The 13,884-nt window shown below is 39.9% G+C and overlaps 1 protein-coding gene across 1 annotated transcript in view; it reads right to left on the bottom strand.

Moving 5' to 3' along the window:
* Positions 1-13,884, bottom strand: part of DPYS (dihydropyrimidinase) — a 44,895-nt gene that overhangs the window by 1,429 nt on the left and 29,582 nt on the right. Inside the window, exons 8-9 of the mRNA XM_087706786.1 lie at positions 3,852-4,059; positions 1,579-1,680 (exon numbers count right to left, since the gene is read on the bottom strand). Coding sequence (XP_087562912.1) covers positions 1,606-1,680; positions 3,852-4,059 — 283 coding nt within the window. The 3' untranslated portion in view covers positions 1,579-1,605. The remainder of the gene's footprint in view (positions 1-1,578; positions 1,681-3,851; positions 4,060-13,884) is intronic.

Below are 13,884 nucleotides of genomic sequence, written 5' to 3'. Positions count from 1 at the left end.
AGGCAGTTAATAAGCCACTTTTCATACTGTTCCCAAGAAAATTACCTGGACAAGTCCACGAAGTCACCACTCAACTCAAAGAAGTCTTTATCTTTCTTCAAAGAAACTTGCAATGATAGGATTGGCCTATTTTATCCTCATATACAATCCTGTGAAGTAGCTTCCATTAAAGATCAAATTGCATATTCTGCTGCATCTACACCAAGGAGGGTTAAGCTTTCCCTCTCTTGTCATTGATGCTAAAATCCCATTGCAAACACCATGGGCTAAAATCCTATTGCAAACACCATGGGACTGCAGTGACAGCAGATGGGTAAGGAAAGTTTACCCCTTCCAAATCAACACAGGTTGGTCCTGATCAATGGTGGGTTGCAAATATTTTTACTACTGTTTCAGGTGTGCTCGTGTGTGCACTTGCGCATGTGTGCAAAGCTTCTACACGTATGCAGAAGTGTCCGGGTGGGTGGGTGAGACCTCCTGCCACTGCTACAGCCAGTTTGGTCGAACCAGGCCAAACCGGGAGCAACCCACCACTGGTTCTGATCCATATTAGGTGCCATCCACTTATAATGCTAGAAAGATCTAGGATCTGATGTATGTTATTGTCCAAGCTTCTGTAGGGACCAAAGTGGGCTCATGGCCATTGTGCACAAGGGAAAAGCTTGATCAGCTATTTGCCAAACTTATTTTCATAAGATATAATAAGAACATGCCTCCTGTTGGCATCTCCTGAGTGGGAGGAGGCAACAGATCCAAAACTAGGAGAGATTTTTAAAAGTGCTTTAGAGTAATCAAGAACATCTATTACTGAGATGATTTACAGCAGGCCTGTCAAACTGGTAGCCCCTGGCTCAATATGGCCCATGCAGGCCATGCCAACCTCGGCTCTGTAAAGGAAAAAATATCCCAATACATCATGATACGACCCAAGATGTGATCGGGTTTGACACTCCTGATTTACAGGGTTCAGAACTAATGTGACTAAATTAATTAGGCCAGAGTCTTTAGAAGACTCTGGCCTTAGAAGAACTGAGTGCTTAACCCCTAAGGTGGAGAACAGTATTTGAATTGCATTTGTAAAAAAAGATGATTAATTCAAGCCTATATCATAGTATCATAGTATCATAGTTTGGCAATTTCAGGAGAATATACACATGGAACTGGGAAGAGTCTTACATATCAAAACACTTTCCAGTTTGTCAAAATAAGCAAAATCTTTTGGACTAAGAGGGAAGTTAATATGTATTTTGATTGGTACAAAGTTCAGAAAAATAATCCTTGGAATTCCATGACACAATATTAATTTTAAAATATTTTGATTTTGGCTCTTCTGTGGTGGGCTCCCAAATCATTAGAAGTAACCTTTCTGAAAGGTTTTGAGTTATCTTCTGCATTTCATCTGACTTACATCTCCTTACTTTGTCTAGTCGAGATGGTTCACAATTCCAAAGTTCTGAAACTGGTCTCAGTATGTCATTCAACATACTTTCAGTCCAATAAAAGAATTCCTGCATGAGGATTTGAGCCTATTGCTTGCCAATAAAACTCAAGCAAATAATGAGCAAATGAGACAGTTACCTGAAGAATACTAAGTATATCATGAAGTTATTTTGATGCAGTGACGAGTGAGTACACTTTTCCCACATATGGTGCTCGCTTCACACCGACAGGCTGACATTCCTGCAATGATATATTTAATTATTTTAAAATCTTGTCTTTCTTTTTTTAACGGCGAAGTCAAAAATAAAGAAATAGAATACCTAATAGTCGTGATGCTTTGCAAATCTGGCCTAGATGTTAAAAAAAGGAGGAAGCTGACAAAACTCTTGTCAATTTTACTTGTCCGGACTATTGAGGGAGAGCTGCATGACCATCAATGCAGCATTTCCCTTACAGGACCCTATAGATTCCTAGTATCTCTTTTCATTCCCCCTTAACTTCACCTCACTTGCCTCAAATTCTAGCTCTGCAGTGTTTTTAGCACCATATCAGTAAGTTGAGATAAATCAAGTTCCTGTTTCCTCTAAGAAGTCTGACATCAGACCCAGAATTCTGAAGTTGTTTTCATAAAATCACAGAAGTCGAAGAAACCATTTAGATTTATAATTGAACTCCCTGCTCTATGCAGACATCCAAATTAAAATATCCCCAAGAGATGGCAGTCTAGCCTTTGTTTGAAAAATTAATGAAGAACAGTCCAACATTTCTCCAGTTAATTGGTTCCATTGTCATTATGGTCTTACTGTCACAGATGCCTCGTGTGCATGAATTGGCAGCATTAACTGAATATATAGAATTACTCTAACAAAATCTCTTAGCTGAAAATAAAAAAACAAAACTTTGGAATAGTAAAAGTTATAACATACATAATTAGAGCCAAGGTGGCGCAGTGGTTAAATGCAGCACTGCAGGCTACTGCTAGATCAGCAGTTCAGCGGTTCAAATCCCACCGGTTCAGGGTTGACTCAGCCTTCCATCCTTCCGAGGTGGGTAAAATGAGGACCCAGATTGTTGGGGGCAATATGCTGACTCTCTGTAAACCGCTTAGAGAGGGCTGAAAGCCCTATGAAGCGGTATATAAGTCTACTGCTATTGCTAAGTCTACTGCTATTGCTATTAGTGCAGAATCCACTAGAACATTTCTGACAGATCCAACTTCTGTTTAGAGACCTCCAAACATTTTATAACAAGATATAACTTATCTTTAGGTTAACTTCATCTATATCTTCTATAGCAGAGATTTTCAAACTTGGCAATTTTAAGACTTGTGGACTTCAACTCCCAGAATTATGCAGATAGGAATTCTGGGAGTCAAAGTCCACTTTACTTTACTTTATTGTCATTGTACATATATGCACAGTATAAACATACAACGAAATTCACATAACACCCAGAGACCAGGCCCAACACACATAACAATCCCCAAACACTCCCCCTACCCACCAAAAAATTCCCCACCCCTAAACCACCCAAGCATCCACACAACAGACTAAGTAGTGCTGTCCAATAGTTCACTGATGGTGGCCCTTTAGTTCATTGTTGAGTGCAATTATAGCTCTGGGATAAAAACTATTCAGAAGACCTGTGGTCCTAGTTTTAATTGTTCTGTATCTTCTGCCAGAAGGCAACAGTCTAAAAAGATTGTAAGCAGGATGGGAAGAGTCTCTGAGAATGTTATGCAACTTCCTCAAACAGCGAGATGCAAAGATGTCATCCAGGGCTGGTAGCTGGAGCCTGGTGATATTCTGGGAAGTTTTAATGATTCTCTGTAGAAAGTTTTTGTCCGCTGCAGAGCTGCTCCCATACCATGCAAGAATGGCGTATGTCAGGACACTCTCAATAGTGCTGCGATAGTAGGACAGAAGTAGATGCTGAGATAGATTTATCTTCGGCCTCTTCTGTGTCTTCTTCACAAGCATGTTAGCATTCATGGTCCATGAGAGGTCCTCCGAGATATAAATGCCCAGAAATTTAAAACTACCAACCCTCTCTACCTCCTCACCATTTATGTACAATGGTAAATGTACATCTCTCTTCCTCCTGAAGTCAATTATAAGTTATTTAGTTTTTTTGGTGTTAAGTGTAAGATTAAAAGTTGCCAAGTCTTAATGTTGCCAAGTTTGGACACCTCTACTCTATAGTTAGGGAACCTTCAGCTATATGATTCAAAGCCATAAGAATTATATGTTCAATTAAAAGACTTAGCAAAATTTGCTATGGTTTGGTTGGCTGTTTTTGTCAAAGGAAGAAAAGGGAACATTCTGCAACCTCTAACCTATTTCATGAAACATACAAAACCTCAAATATTTGTTTAATAAAGAAAAGAAGCAATATACTGTATAAATACAGACCTGATCCCGTTGCCAGATTCGTTTGTAAACATATTCTGGGAAAGGGTCACAAGGAACGTATCTCCCCTCTCCTGCTTTGATATGAAAGTTTCCACTTTGAAAAGCCACTTTGCCCCGTAAAATTGTCACAAGGGGAACTCCATGGCAGACCATTCCTTCAAATATATTAAAATCAGTAGCCTGATGATGTGTCTTTGCTGAAATGGTCCTGTGTTTGAAAGAAGAATGAAATGATACCAGCTCTTATTTTGGGCCTTCTGTTTTAATCCAGAATTTAAGCCTCCTGAGAACTTTTCAAAGCTCAAAACAAGCAACAACAACAACAACAACAACAACAACAGAGAAGCAATAGCAAAAACACTCCTTTGAAAATTCCACTGAAGCAAACAGAATTTTATGTAAGTTACAGTTTTCAGACACAATCAATATTGATATTTATATGATTTTTATGTTTTTAATTGTACAGCTCCCAGAGACAATCTGTAAGTGAGATAGGCAGGCTCTATAATTTGATATATTAATAAAAATAAATCAGAAATATTTTCCTACGATGGAGAACTTTTTGAGTATCACAGTTTAGAAAGAAAGAAAGTCTGAAATAGTAATGTAGTTCATTGGATCACTGAAAATATTCAGGTGGAAAATCTTTGACACACTCAAAAAGAGCCTGAAAATGGCTAAGGACCTGTTTGTCTGGAGCTCCTTAAATCAATGTTCGAGGAACTAAGTAAGAGTTAAGACAGCTGATAGGGAGACTAAAGATACAGGGAAGGCACAGATTGATTGAACTACCAATAAATTACTCAACATAGAACAATACAGAGAGTGAATGAGAAGGTACTCAAAGGGTAAAGGAGTGCAAATAGATTTGCTTCCTATAACTCCTATTGCAAACACCATTTGAAAAATTTCAGCTTTGTATTTTCCATTCAACTATTTTTCACTTCAAGTTTATCTCATAGAATTCCATAAGACATTCTGAAAATGCTTTCTGGCTGTGTTCATGGAGATCTTCAACTCAGTGCATGCTTATGGATTGGTTTCAACCTAAATTATGTTGTGACTGAGGCATGCAAAACATTCATCATGTGGCCCTGCTTGTTTGATCATTCTGAACATATTTTGAGCTAGGATTATTTCCTTAATGGTTGAAACAACCATCTCAAACTTCGAAAACTTCAAAATTTGAATACTTTTTTTTTGCTCATCTGTGTTCATGGTGCAAAGAAATAATTGAAATGTCTTTGTAAGTTGACTTGATATCTTAGAAAAAAGACCATAAAATGCAATCCGTCTTCATAATTACACAGAGCTAAAATCAACAAACATTAAATGTGGCATAAATCCATGATCCCACAGTACACAGTTCTAAAATATTGAAGTGTTACTGTAAATAAATCAGTGAAAAAAGGAACTCATCTAGGACAATACCAGGTGCTCTAACTCACTCATGTCCTTCAAGTTAGGTAAAGAAAGGTTTTGACATAAAATCATAGCATTGGAAAGGGTAATTAAGGCCACTGGTTCAATTCTCTGCTCATTACAGGATTAAAACATCTTGAACAGATGGATGCCTAATCTCCACTTCATCTTTGCAACAAACCAGACAGGTATATTGGTATATAAGGGATTGTACATAGGTGTAGGGACGTGGTGGCTCAGTGGCTAAGATGCTGAGCTTGTCAATCAGAAGGTTCGGTGGTTCGAATCTCTAGCGCCGCATAACAGAGTGAGCTCCTGTTACTTGTCTCAGCTTCTGCCAACCTAGCAGTTCGAATGCATGTAAAAATGCAAGTAGAAAAATAGGAACTACCTTTGGTGTGGAGGTAACAGCATTCTATGCACCTTCGACATTTAGTCATGCCAGCCACATGACCACGGAGACGTCTTCGGACAGCACTGGCTTTTTGGCTTAGAAACAGAAGTGAGCACTGCCCCCTAGAGTCAGGAACGATTAGCACATATGTGCGAGAGGAACCTTTACCTTTACATTACATAGGTAATAGTCTACAGGTGTATCATTTTTTTCTCATGACACCTATTCTAATTTATCCTGCAATGGTGTTGTCCCTCACAATTCTGTACTCTCACTGCTTCAAATACAAGTTCTTCATACAAATGCAGCTTCCTAGCCCTGTTGAGTACAATATAATTCAAAGTGGTATTCTCAGTTTCATGAAGGAACAATGCCTTACATAAGAAGGGAAAATCCAGGTTTAGGAGTTTTGGAGGAACTGAGACCCAGCCAGCACAGATGAGTCAGTGCATGATCAGCTTGTTAAATGAAGTAGAAAGCGCAAACTTCCCAAGATGAGGGTAGGGGGCATAAAGTATGCCCAAAATGAGGGTGAGGGATAAACATTGTCTCCAAGATCTTTGCTTCTCACAAAGGATAATGATAACCAGGTTTCTTTCTTTTCTTTAACAGCATTATCAAACACGCAGGAATTAAAAAAAAAAAGCTTGCTTCAACCTGCCCATATTTGCAGACCGGAAAAAAATGGATAAAGCCCACAGCCAAAAACCATGGATTATGCAAATGCTGGTTTTCTAACATCTACTCCTTATTTTTCCATAATTGCCAGTTACGCTTCATCTTATGTTGGAAACACAGCAGATGTCAGCCATTTAGGAAGACCTCATAGGCTTTATTGTTCCCTCAGGCATTATTGCTAGGACACTGGAGAAGCGTGCCCCTTGTACGTCAACTGTGTCTTTTGCGGTTGTTTCTATTTTTTGTTGTATTGTAAATTTGCTTTTGTTGTTTGCCACTAAGAGTTGCACTTGTATTAGTTGGGATGCATATATAAATCTTTATAAATAAATGTAATAAATAAATGTACCTTCAAATCAAATACTGCATTTTGTTCTAACCTAGGCTTCCCAAGAGCATGAAGCAAACCCCTTGTCCTGACAAAAAACCCCTTTATTAATTTACTGTGAATTCTGCTCATTCACATCCAGCAAAGTTTTTCAAGACCTTACAAACCTTATCTGGTTTGGAGAGCTGCCAGGCCGATATCTGCAAAACTTGGCAAGAAGTCTTGGAGAGTCACAAACCAATTAAGCAAACTAATTGTCTCCTGCAAACTCCACTCTCCTTTTGCTCCTCTTTTATTTCCTCTGGGAGGGCCATCCATTGTCCACCTGTGGCCTTACTACCAAGTTGACCCCTGTTCTCCCCAGACTCCAGGACTGCCCATGTTCCTCCCCAACCTCTTCACTGTCTGAATCTGCTGCCAGCTCTGTTGGCTGCTGGTGGGCCACAACACATTTTGGCAAACATCACTACTCAGAACTATACAAGTAGTCCTCGATTTATAACTGATCGCTTAGTATCCATTCAAAGTTACAACGGACCTCCCCTGCGCCAAAAAAGGTATTTATAACCAGGTTCCAAAATTCTGACAGCCCTTCAGTCATGTGACTGCATTTTGGCTGCTCTGCAACCAATCCTCATTTATGTCTGTTTGCAGAGTCCCATGGTCACATGACTGCGATTGACAACATTTTTGCTGAAAACCAGCATCTACAGTTTCTGGCAAAAATGCTCTGTAGCAAACATTTCGCTTAATGACCACAGCTTGTCTTAATGAGTGCCGCATTTGCATTGTTTGCTTAACAACCACCACAAAAATGGTTATAAGATTGGGTCGGTCACAGGATGACCTGCTTAATGAATGTCACAACTTATGACCGTAATTAGTAAAGGTAAAGGTTCCCCTTGCACATATGTGCTAGTCATTCCTGACTCAAGGGGGTGGTGCTCATCTCTGTTTTAAAGCCGAAGAGCCAGCGGTCTGAAGACTTCTCCATGGTGATGTGGATGGCATGACTAAACACTAAAGGCGCATGGAATGCTGTTACCTTCCCACCAAAGGTAGTTCCTATTTTTCTACTTGCATTTTCACATGCTTTCGAACTGCTAGGTTGGCAGAAGCTGGGACAAGTAACGGGAGCTCACTCCGTTACGCGGTGCTAGGGATTGAAACTGCTGAACTGCCGACCTTTCTGATCAACAAGCTCAGCGTCTTAGTCACTGAGCCACTGCATCCCTATGACTGTAATTAGCAAGCTCAATTAGAGTCATAAGTTGAGGACAATCCGTAGATTCTATTGCCTGAGGTTCCCCTGCTGCAGTGAGATGTAGGCTAGATTTAAAATTATAGCAATGCAATACATTATTTCCGAATTAACATCTCGGTCTATAAATTAACTCTGAAAGTTTTAGGCCACTCTGTGTTCTCTTTCCTTTGGTGATACCTCCCCCCCTTCAAACGGTAATGCAGGAGTAGAAACTCTTTTTATAGGAGATGATCCTAATTTCACAAACAATCAGCATTCAGGGTCAGAGTCATCTCTTGGAACACCACTTATAGACTCCTTCAGGCCTAAAGAGGTAAAAGAACATGAACAGTCTTCTCTTATATCCATCAAAGCTGACAGCGGTTCCAAGCCAGCTCAATAAAATGAAGCAAAACAAAACAAATAAAAAATGCAGTAGTTCTAAAATGCAATTTCCCTGAGCAAAACTAATTTACTCTCAGCACCACAAACTTGCCCAGATCAAACAGGGTGCTGTCGAAGGCAGGCTGAAGGTCACAGTAATATTAACTTTACAAACTGTTACTAGAATCATAAGATTTCCAATCTGGAACCGGAGACAAAATACAGGAACAGAAACATGACACAAAACAGAAAATTCAGGGCTTGTTGGGGCATCAGGTGAAGTCAGACACCCTCCCGCCCAATTCACTGAAATGATTAACTTTTATATGCTAATACACACTTGTACTGGAGAAGACTCCTGCGAGTCCCTTGGACTGCAAGGCGATCAAACTGGTCAGTCCTAGAGAAAATCAACCTTGACTGCTCTTTAGAAGGCCAGATCCTGAAGAGGAGACTCAAATACTTTGGCCAGCTAATGAGAAGGAAGGACTCACTGGAGAAGAGTCTAATGCTGGGAAAGACTGAGGGCAAAAGAAGAAGGGGATGACAGAGGATGAGGTGGCTGGATGGAGTCACCAAAGCAGTTGGCGTGAGCTTAAATGGATTCCAGAGGATGGTAGAGGACAGGAAGGCCTGGAGGAATGTTGTATGTGGCCTAGGACCTGGGTATCTACGAGACCGTCTTCTGCCACATACCTCCCTCAGACCAATAAGATCGCACAGGATGGGCCTTCAGCGGGACAATGCCGGCTGGCGATGCCTAGGAGTAGGGCCTTCTCTGTTGCTGCTCCGGCCCTATGGAATGAGCTGCCACCAGAGATCCGGGCCCTGCCCACTCTCATGGCCTTTCGCAAAGCCATTAAAACCTGGCTTTTCCAGCAGGCTTGGGGCTGTTGACCCCTTGATTGAGGTCCAGCCCCTTCTGATTGGGTGTCTGTTGTGTTCCTTTTTAACTTGTTGTGTTCCATTGTTTTTAATAATTCTTTTTAATTCTTTTTTTCATTTCTGTAAGCCGCCCGGAGTCCTCCGGGATTGGGCGGCATAGAAATTCAATAAATGAAATGAAATGAAATGTTGTACATGAAGTCGTGGTGGTTTGGATACGACTTGGCAACTAATAACACCACAGACCTGTTGTTTGGGCTGAAGAGCAAGGATTCTAATAGCCCAGAAAAGTAGAAGTTGCATTTGTTTTGCCATGCTTAACCATCTTACCAAACTACCACCTCTTTAATGCTACACCTTCTATCTTGCAAATTTTAATCATATCCTCCAGAGAGACCCTTGAGATTCTGTCTTAAACTCATTCACGCTCTGGAAGATATTTAGCAGCAGACTAAATAGCCACAACCTTTGGGCATGGTGTACTTTCTCTACCCAGCAAACCCACATTGCCAGAACACAAATTTATGCAACATTTTCCTTTTGAAAATGTAACTGAGCCTGGAATTAGTCATACGTTATAGCCAAAGCATTTGGACTTACAAAGCATTTAGACCCATAGCACTTTAAAGCACTCTCTGGGCAGTTTACAATGTAAGCTGGCCCCTTATTTTACCAACTTCAGATGGATGGAAGGCTAAGTCAACCTTGAGCCCCATCAAACCGAACTCTAGGCTGTGGGTAGAGTTTGCCTGTAATACTGCATTCTATCCAATGTGCCACCCATAATGCCATCTGTTGTAGCCTGCCAGCAGAGCTGGCAGCAGATTCAAACAATAAGGAAGTTGGGGAGAAACATGGGCCAGTTGTGGAGTATGGGAAAAGCTCTGATGAGAGCTCTGTGTTGGAGGCAGAGAGGGGCCAGAGCCGTATGCCAGATATCAGCTGCCTTCAGAGTCAGACATCACTGAGGCAGACGAACATCTGGAGCCTGTTCCCAATGTGTGCATGTGCAGAGTTGCCAGACGAAGGGAACAGCTAAAGAACAGGGGACGACTTGGGGAATAAAGCCACATGTGGATGGTGAATGGCTCCTCCCAGAGGAACTTAAAGAGGGGTGAAAGGGGAGTGGAGTTTGCAGGAGACAATTAGTTCGCTTAATTAGTTTGTGATTCTCTGAGACTCCTTGCCAAGTTTTGCAGATATTGGCCTGTCAACTCTCCAAGCCGGATAAGATCTGTGACTATAAATCCTCCCTTGAAAAAGAATGTTTTGTTCTGATCACTAAATTAATGCCATGGCATTAAGTAAATGTGATATTCACTAAGCAAACCCATTTCATCCAATGGGTGCTTTTTGTGGGAAACTGGAAGTAAATACCAGTTTGGGGCAAAAAAAAATAACAAATGACCACAGGATGCTGCAAATGGCCATAAATGTGGTCTGGTTGCCAAGTGCTCAAAATGTGATCATGTGGCCACAGTTGGAGGGAGGGGAGGAAGCTGTTCTAACTTTGAAACCAGGTTGTAAGTAACTCTGGGGAGGTGTGTCATAGCTTCGAATGGTTGCTAAACAGCCAGTCATAAGTGAAAGACTACCTGTAATCAGGGGCATCTTCAGGATGAATTAAAAAGGCAAGATGGTAGCACATATAAAAATATAGGATGTAACTGAAGACAAATAGCAAACAATTATTTTAATTTATCCAGGTTATACATTTATAACAGTAAATTAAAAATAAATAAAATGCATCCAGTTTTGTCCCATCGATAACACTGAAGTATATCTATCTGCTGTGAATGATACCATTTGGTATTCAGCATATATTTGGTATGACTTTTATGATGGACTTCCTTTCATAACAACCTTTTTATTATTTTTCAATCACTTTTCCACTTATCGTTAAAATAGATTTCCAGCAAGCACTGAAATCAAATCAAAATAGTACTTTAACATCATCATGCTTTTTAGTATTAGAAATCACTTTTTAAAAGTTAAAGGGCAAGTTCATCATATTAAGCATGTCATTTTTGTTTTATGCTGCCACAGAAGTACAAAAAAAAGATGTTTAAAAAAAAGGTAGCCTGGAAAGTAGGTTATTCAGAACTAAAAGTTAATAAAAGAATTTCATAAATTATTGTATGATGATAGAGTCCACTAAGCAATTGATGTTTAATTGTAACAGCAGGAAAATGCTTTGCCATTGTCTTGCCAGGTAAAGTTTTGGTCTATCTTGCGATCCCAGAACTCTCTAATGCTGTGTTTTAAAACTAAGTAATAATAATAACCAAGCCCAACCACAATTAATTTTTGACTGCAGATAAAATCGCCCTGATCTGTTACCTGTTGTCTGGTACATGATCTCAAAATCCAGTTCTTCAAAAACAGTAAAGAAAATAGGGGGAAACATGTCTTGCAGGATTCAATCTGAGTCAGTCACTGGGAGCAGAAGTTTAGCCTTCTGAGCTGGTGCTGATGACTGACCCAGGTTGGATCCTGCAACATTATTCTTGGACCATCTACATTTGCCTTCATTTGTGTAAACTCCTGTTTTCCAAGATGAAGCTCTACAGAAGCCCTAGACCTCATCCCTAGTGTTTATGCTTGCTGTAAATATGAGAGTTAGGCTGCCCGATCTTGAAGGTGCCCAGCTGGAGGAGGCTGGGTGACTATGACTATGAAATTCATCCAGACTGCTTGCTGTTGTCACAACAGTGAATAATGCTAGAATTTAAGGAGGAAAGTGTAATTATCTGCTATCTCCTCAGGGAAGAGAGCACTGGCATTTTAAATTTATGGATTCAGAAAGGATATAAAATGAGTCCGAAAAACAAATAAACCTTGAGTGTATTGTTGAAAAGTTGGAATGATTAAACTACTTTGACTTACAAGTTGATTCTGGAAAACAAAACAGGATTTATAGATTTATTTACAGTATGCCTAGATAAATAGCTAAGGCATTATGTTAGCCCTCTTCAGTCTGTCCTTCTGTTGTATTGAGTCAATGACTCCCAGACTGTCTTAGTATGGCCTATGTGTCATGAGTCCTTCTAATGCAGAACTGAGGCTATGCCTCAGCCTTTCTCAACCTACTCTACTCAGAAAGGCTTCCAAAATTCCCTAACCAGTATGACTGGGGAATTCCAGACTTTTCAACTGCAATACAGACAGGTTGCATCAGGTTCAGAGGTGGGTTCCTACCGGTTCAGACTGGTTCAGCTGAATAGGTAGTAACTCAGCCGGACATGCGCCCGAACAGGTTCTATCCTCAGCGGCGCCATCTTGATTTTCTGTTCTGCACATGCGCAGAACAATCTTCATTGAAAAAAATGTAATTTCTTCCCCCGTACGCATGCGCAGACCTTTTTAGTTGCAAATGCGCAGGTGCACAGAGCAATAGTAATGCTGACAGGAACCCACTCCCGATCAGGTAGAGAAAGGGTTACATACCTTATATCGTTTCAAGAAACATTTTCCCCTAAGTTTGGTATTTGGGATCTGTTGCCTGGAATTGGCAGAGATTGAACACAGGATCTTGTATACAAATCAAGTTTACATCATTTTCTTTGAATCCCTGGATTATTACTCAAAGGTGCAAAACAGTTGTGTCAATAGCTTCTAGTTTCACTTGGCATGTGTTTTGTCATCGCCCACCTGATGTCCTCCAGATATATTGGATTTCAACTATCATAAACCCCAACAATATAGCTGGAATGCAACACTGCAGCCATTATTTAATTTAATGTAATTTATTCAATTTCTATACCTGCCCATCTCAATCAGTGTCTCCAAGAGGCTTACAATTAAAAATATATAATACAATTGAAACAATCGAAAAATTGTAAAACAGTAAAACAATAAAAACTAAATGAAATATTTACCCCCAAAAAGAAACACGTACTTCATTTATTAATCAATTATATAACAGCTCAACTCTGCTCCATTCAGTTGCCAATTCTACCCTGAATTAAGAGATTACATGGTTGTAAAAAGGGAGTTTTATATAAGGGAATTGCTATTTTCCTATCTGATTAGCGGTTCAAACAGATTTCTTTAAAAAAATTGTTCTTACTAGACATAGATGCATTGAGCCCAGGACCAACTATCTTGTGAATAATTCAAATCAAATGTGTTAGGAATATAATTCTAATGGTTGGGTTGGCAATAGATAAATCATGTAACAATGTTGTACCTGTTTCTTTAAATCATACTGTAAAATGTGATTGGTTGCTGTTTTCCTCAATCGGCCATAAGAGGGAGCCAGAATGACTGTTAGCTCTCTCTCTGTTTCGTAAGATGCTGGGCTGATCTGATCTGAGTGCCGTGAGCTATTATAAGTTTTGCAACTGTTAGCAAACTCTGAGTACTGAAATGATTATATGATACTAGACTATGTTATTTGGATTATCCCTTAACTGAAAGACATTGATGACTGACTGTCTTATCTGTGTATGACTTGGACTGTTTGATGGACTCTGATACCTCTATTTCCACGAAAGTAAAAGCCTATTTAAACTGCAGTGTCTCTGTATGCTGGCTTGTGTGTTCTCCAACAACACTCTCACAACGCTTCACTGAACGCACTCGCTCTCCCAACAGGAAGCTTACCTAACAAAATGTCTTCTGTTCACTAGAATTTATTTCTTAAAAATTATTCTTCCTTTACCCAGAGATACGATGGACAAATGGATAGGTCAGACCT

Source organism: Thamnophis sirtalis, unplaced genomic scaffold (assembly GCF_051295495.1).
Source record: "Thamnophis sirtalis isolate CommonGarterSnake01/CBP01778 unplaced genomic scaffold, rThaSir2_p1.2 scaffold_2, whole genome shotgun sequence".
NCBI classification, from domain to species: domain Eukaryota; kingdom Metazoa; phylum Chordata; class Lepidosauria; order Squamata; family Natricidae; genus Thamnophis; species Thamnophis sirtalis.
The sequence above is the reverse complement of the archived record's forward strand: the minus strand, read 5'-3'. Positions and strand labels throughout refer to the sequence as shown.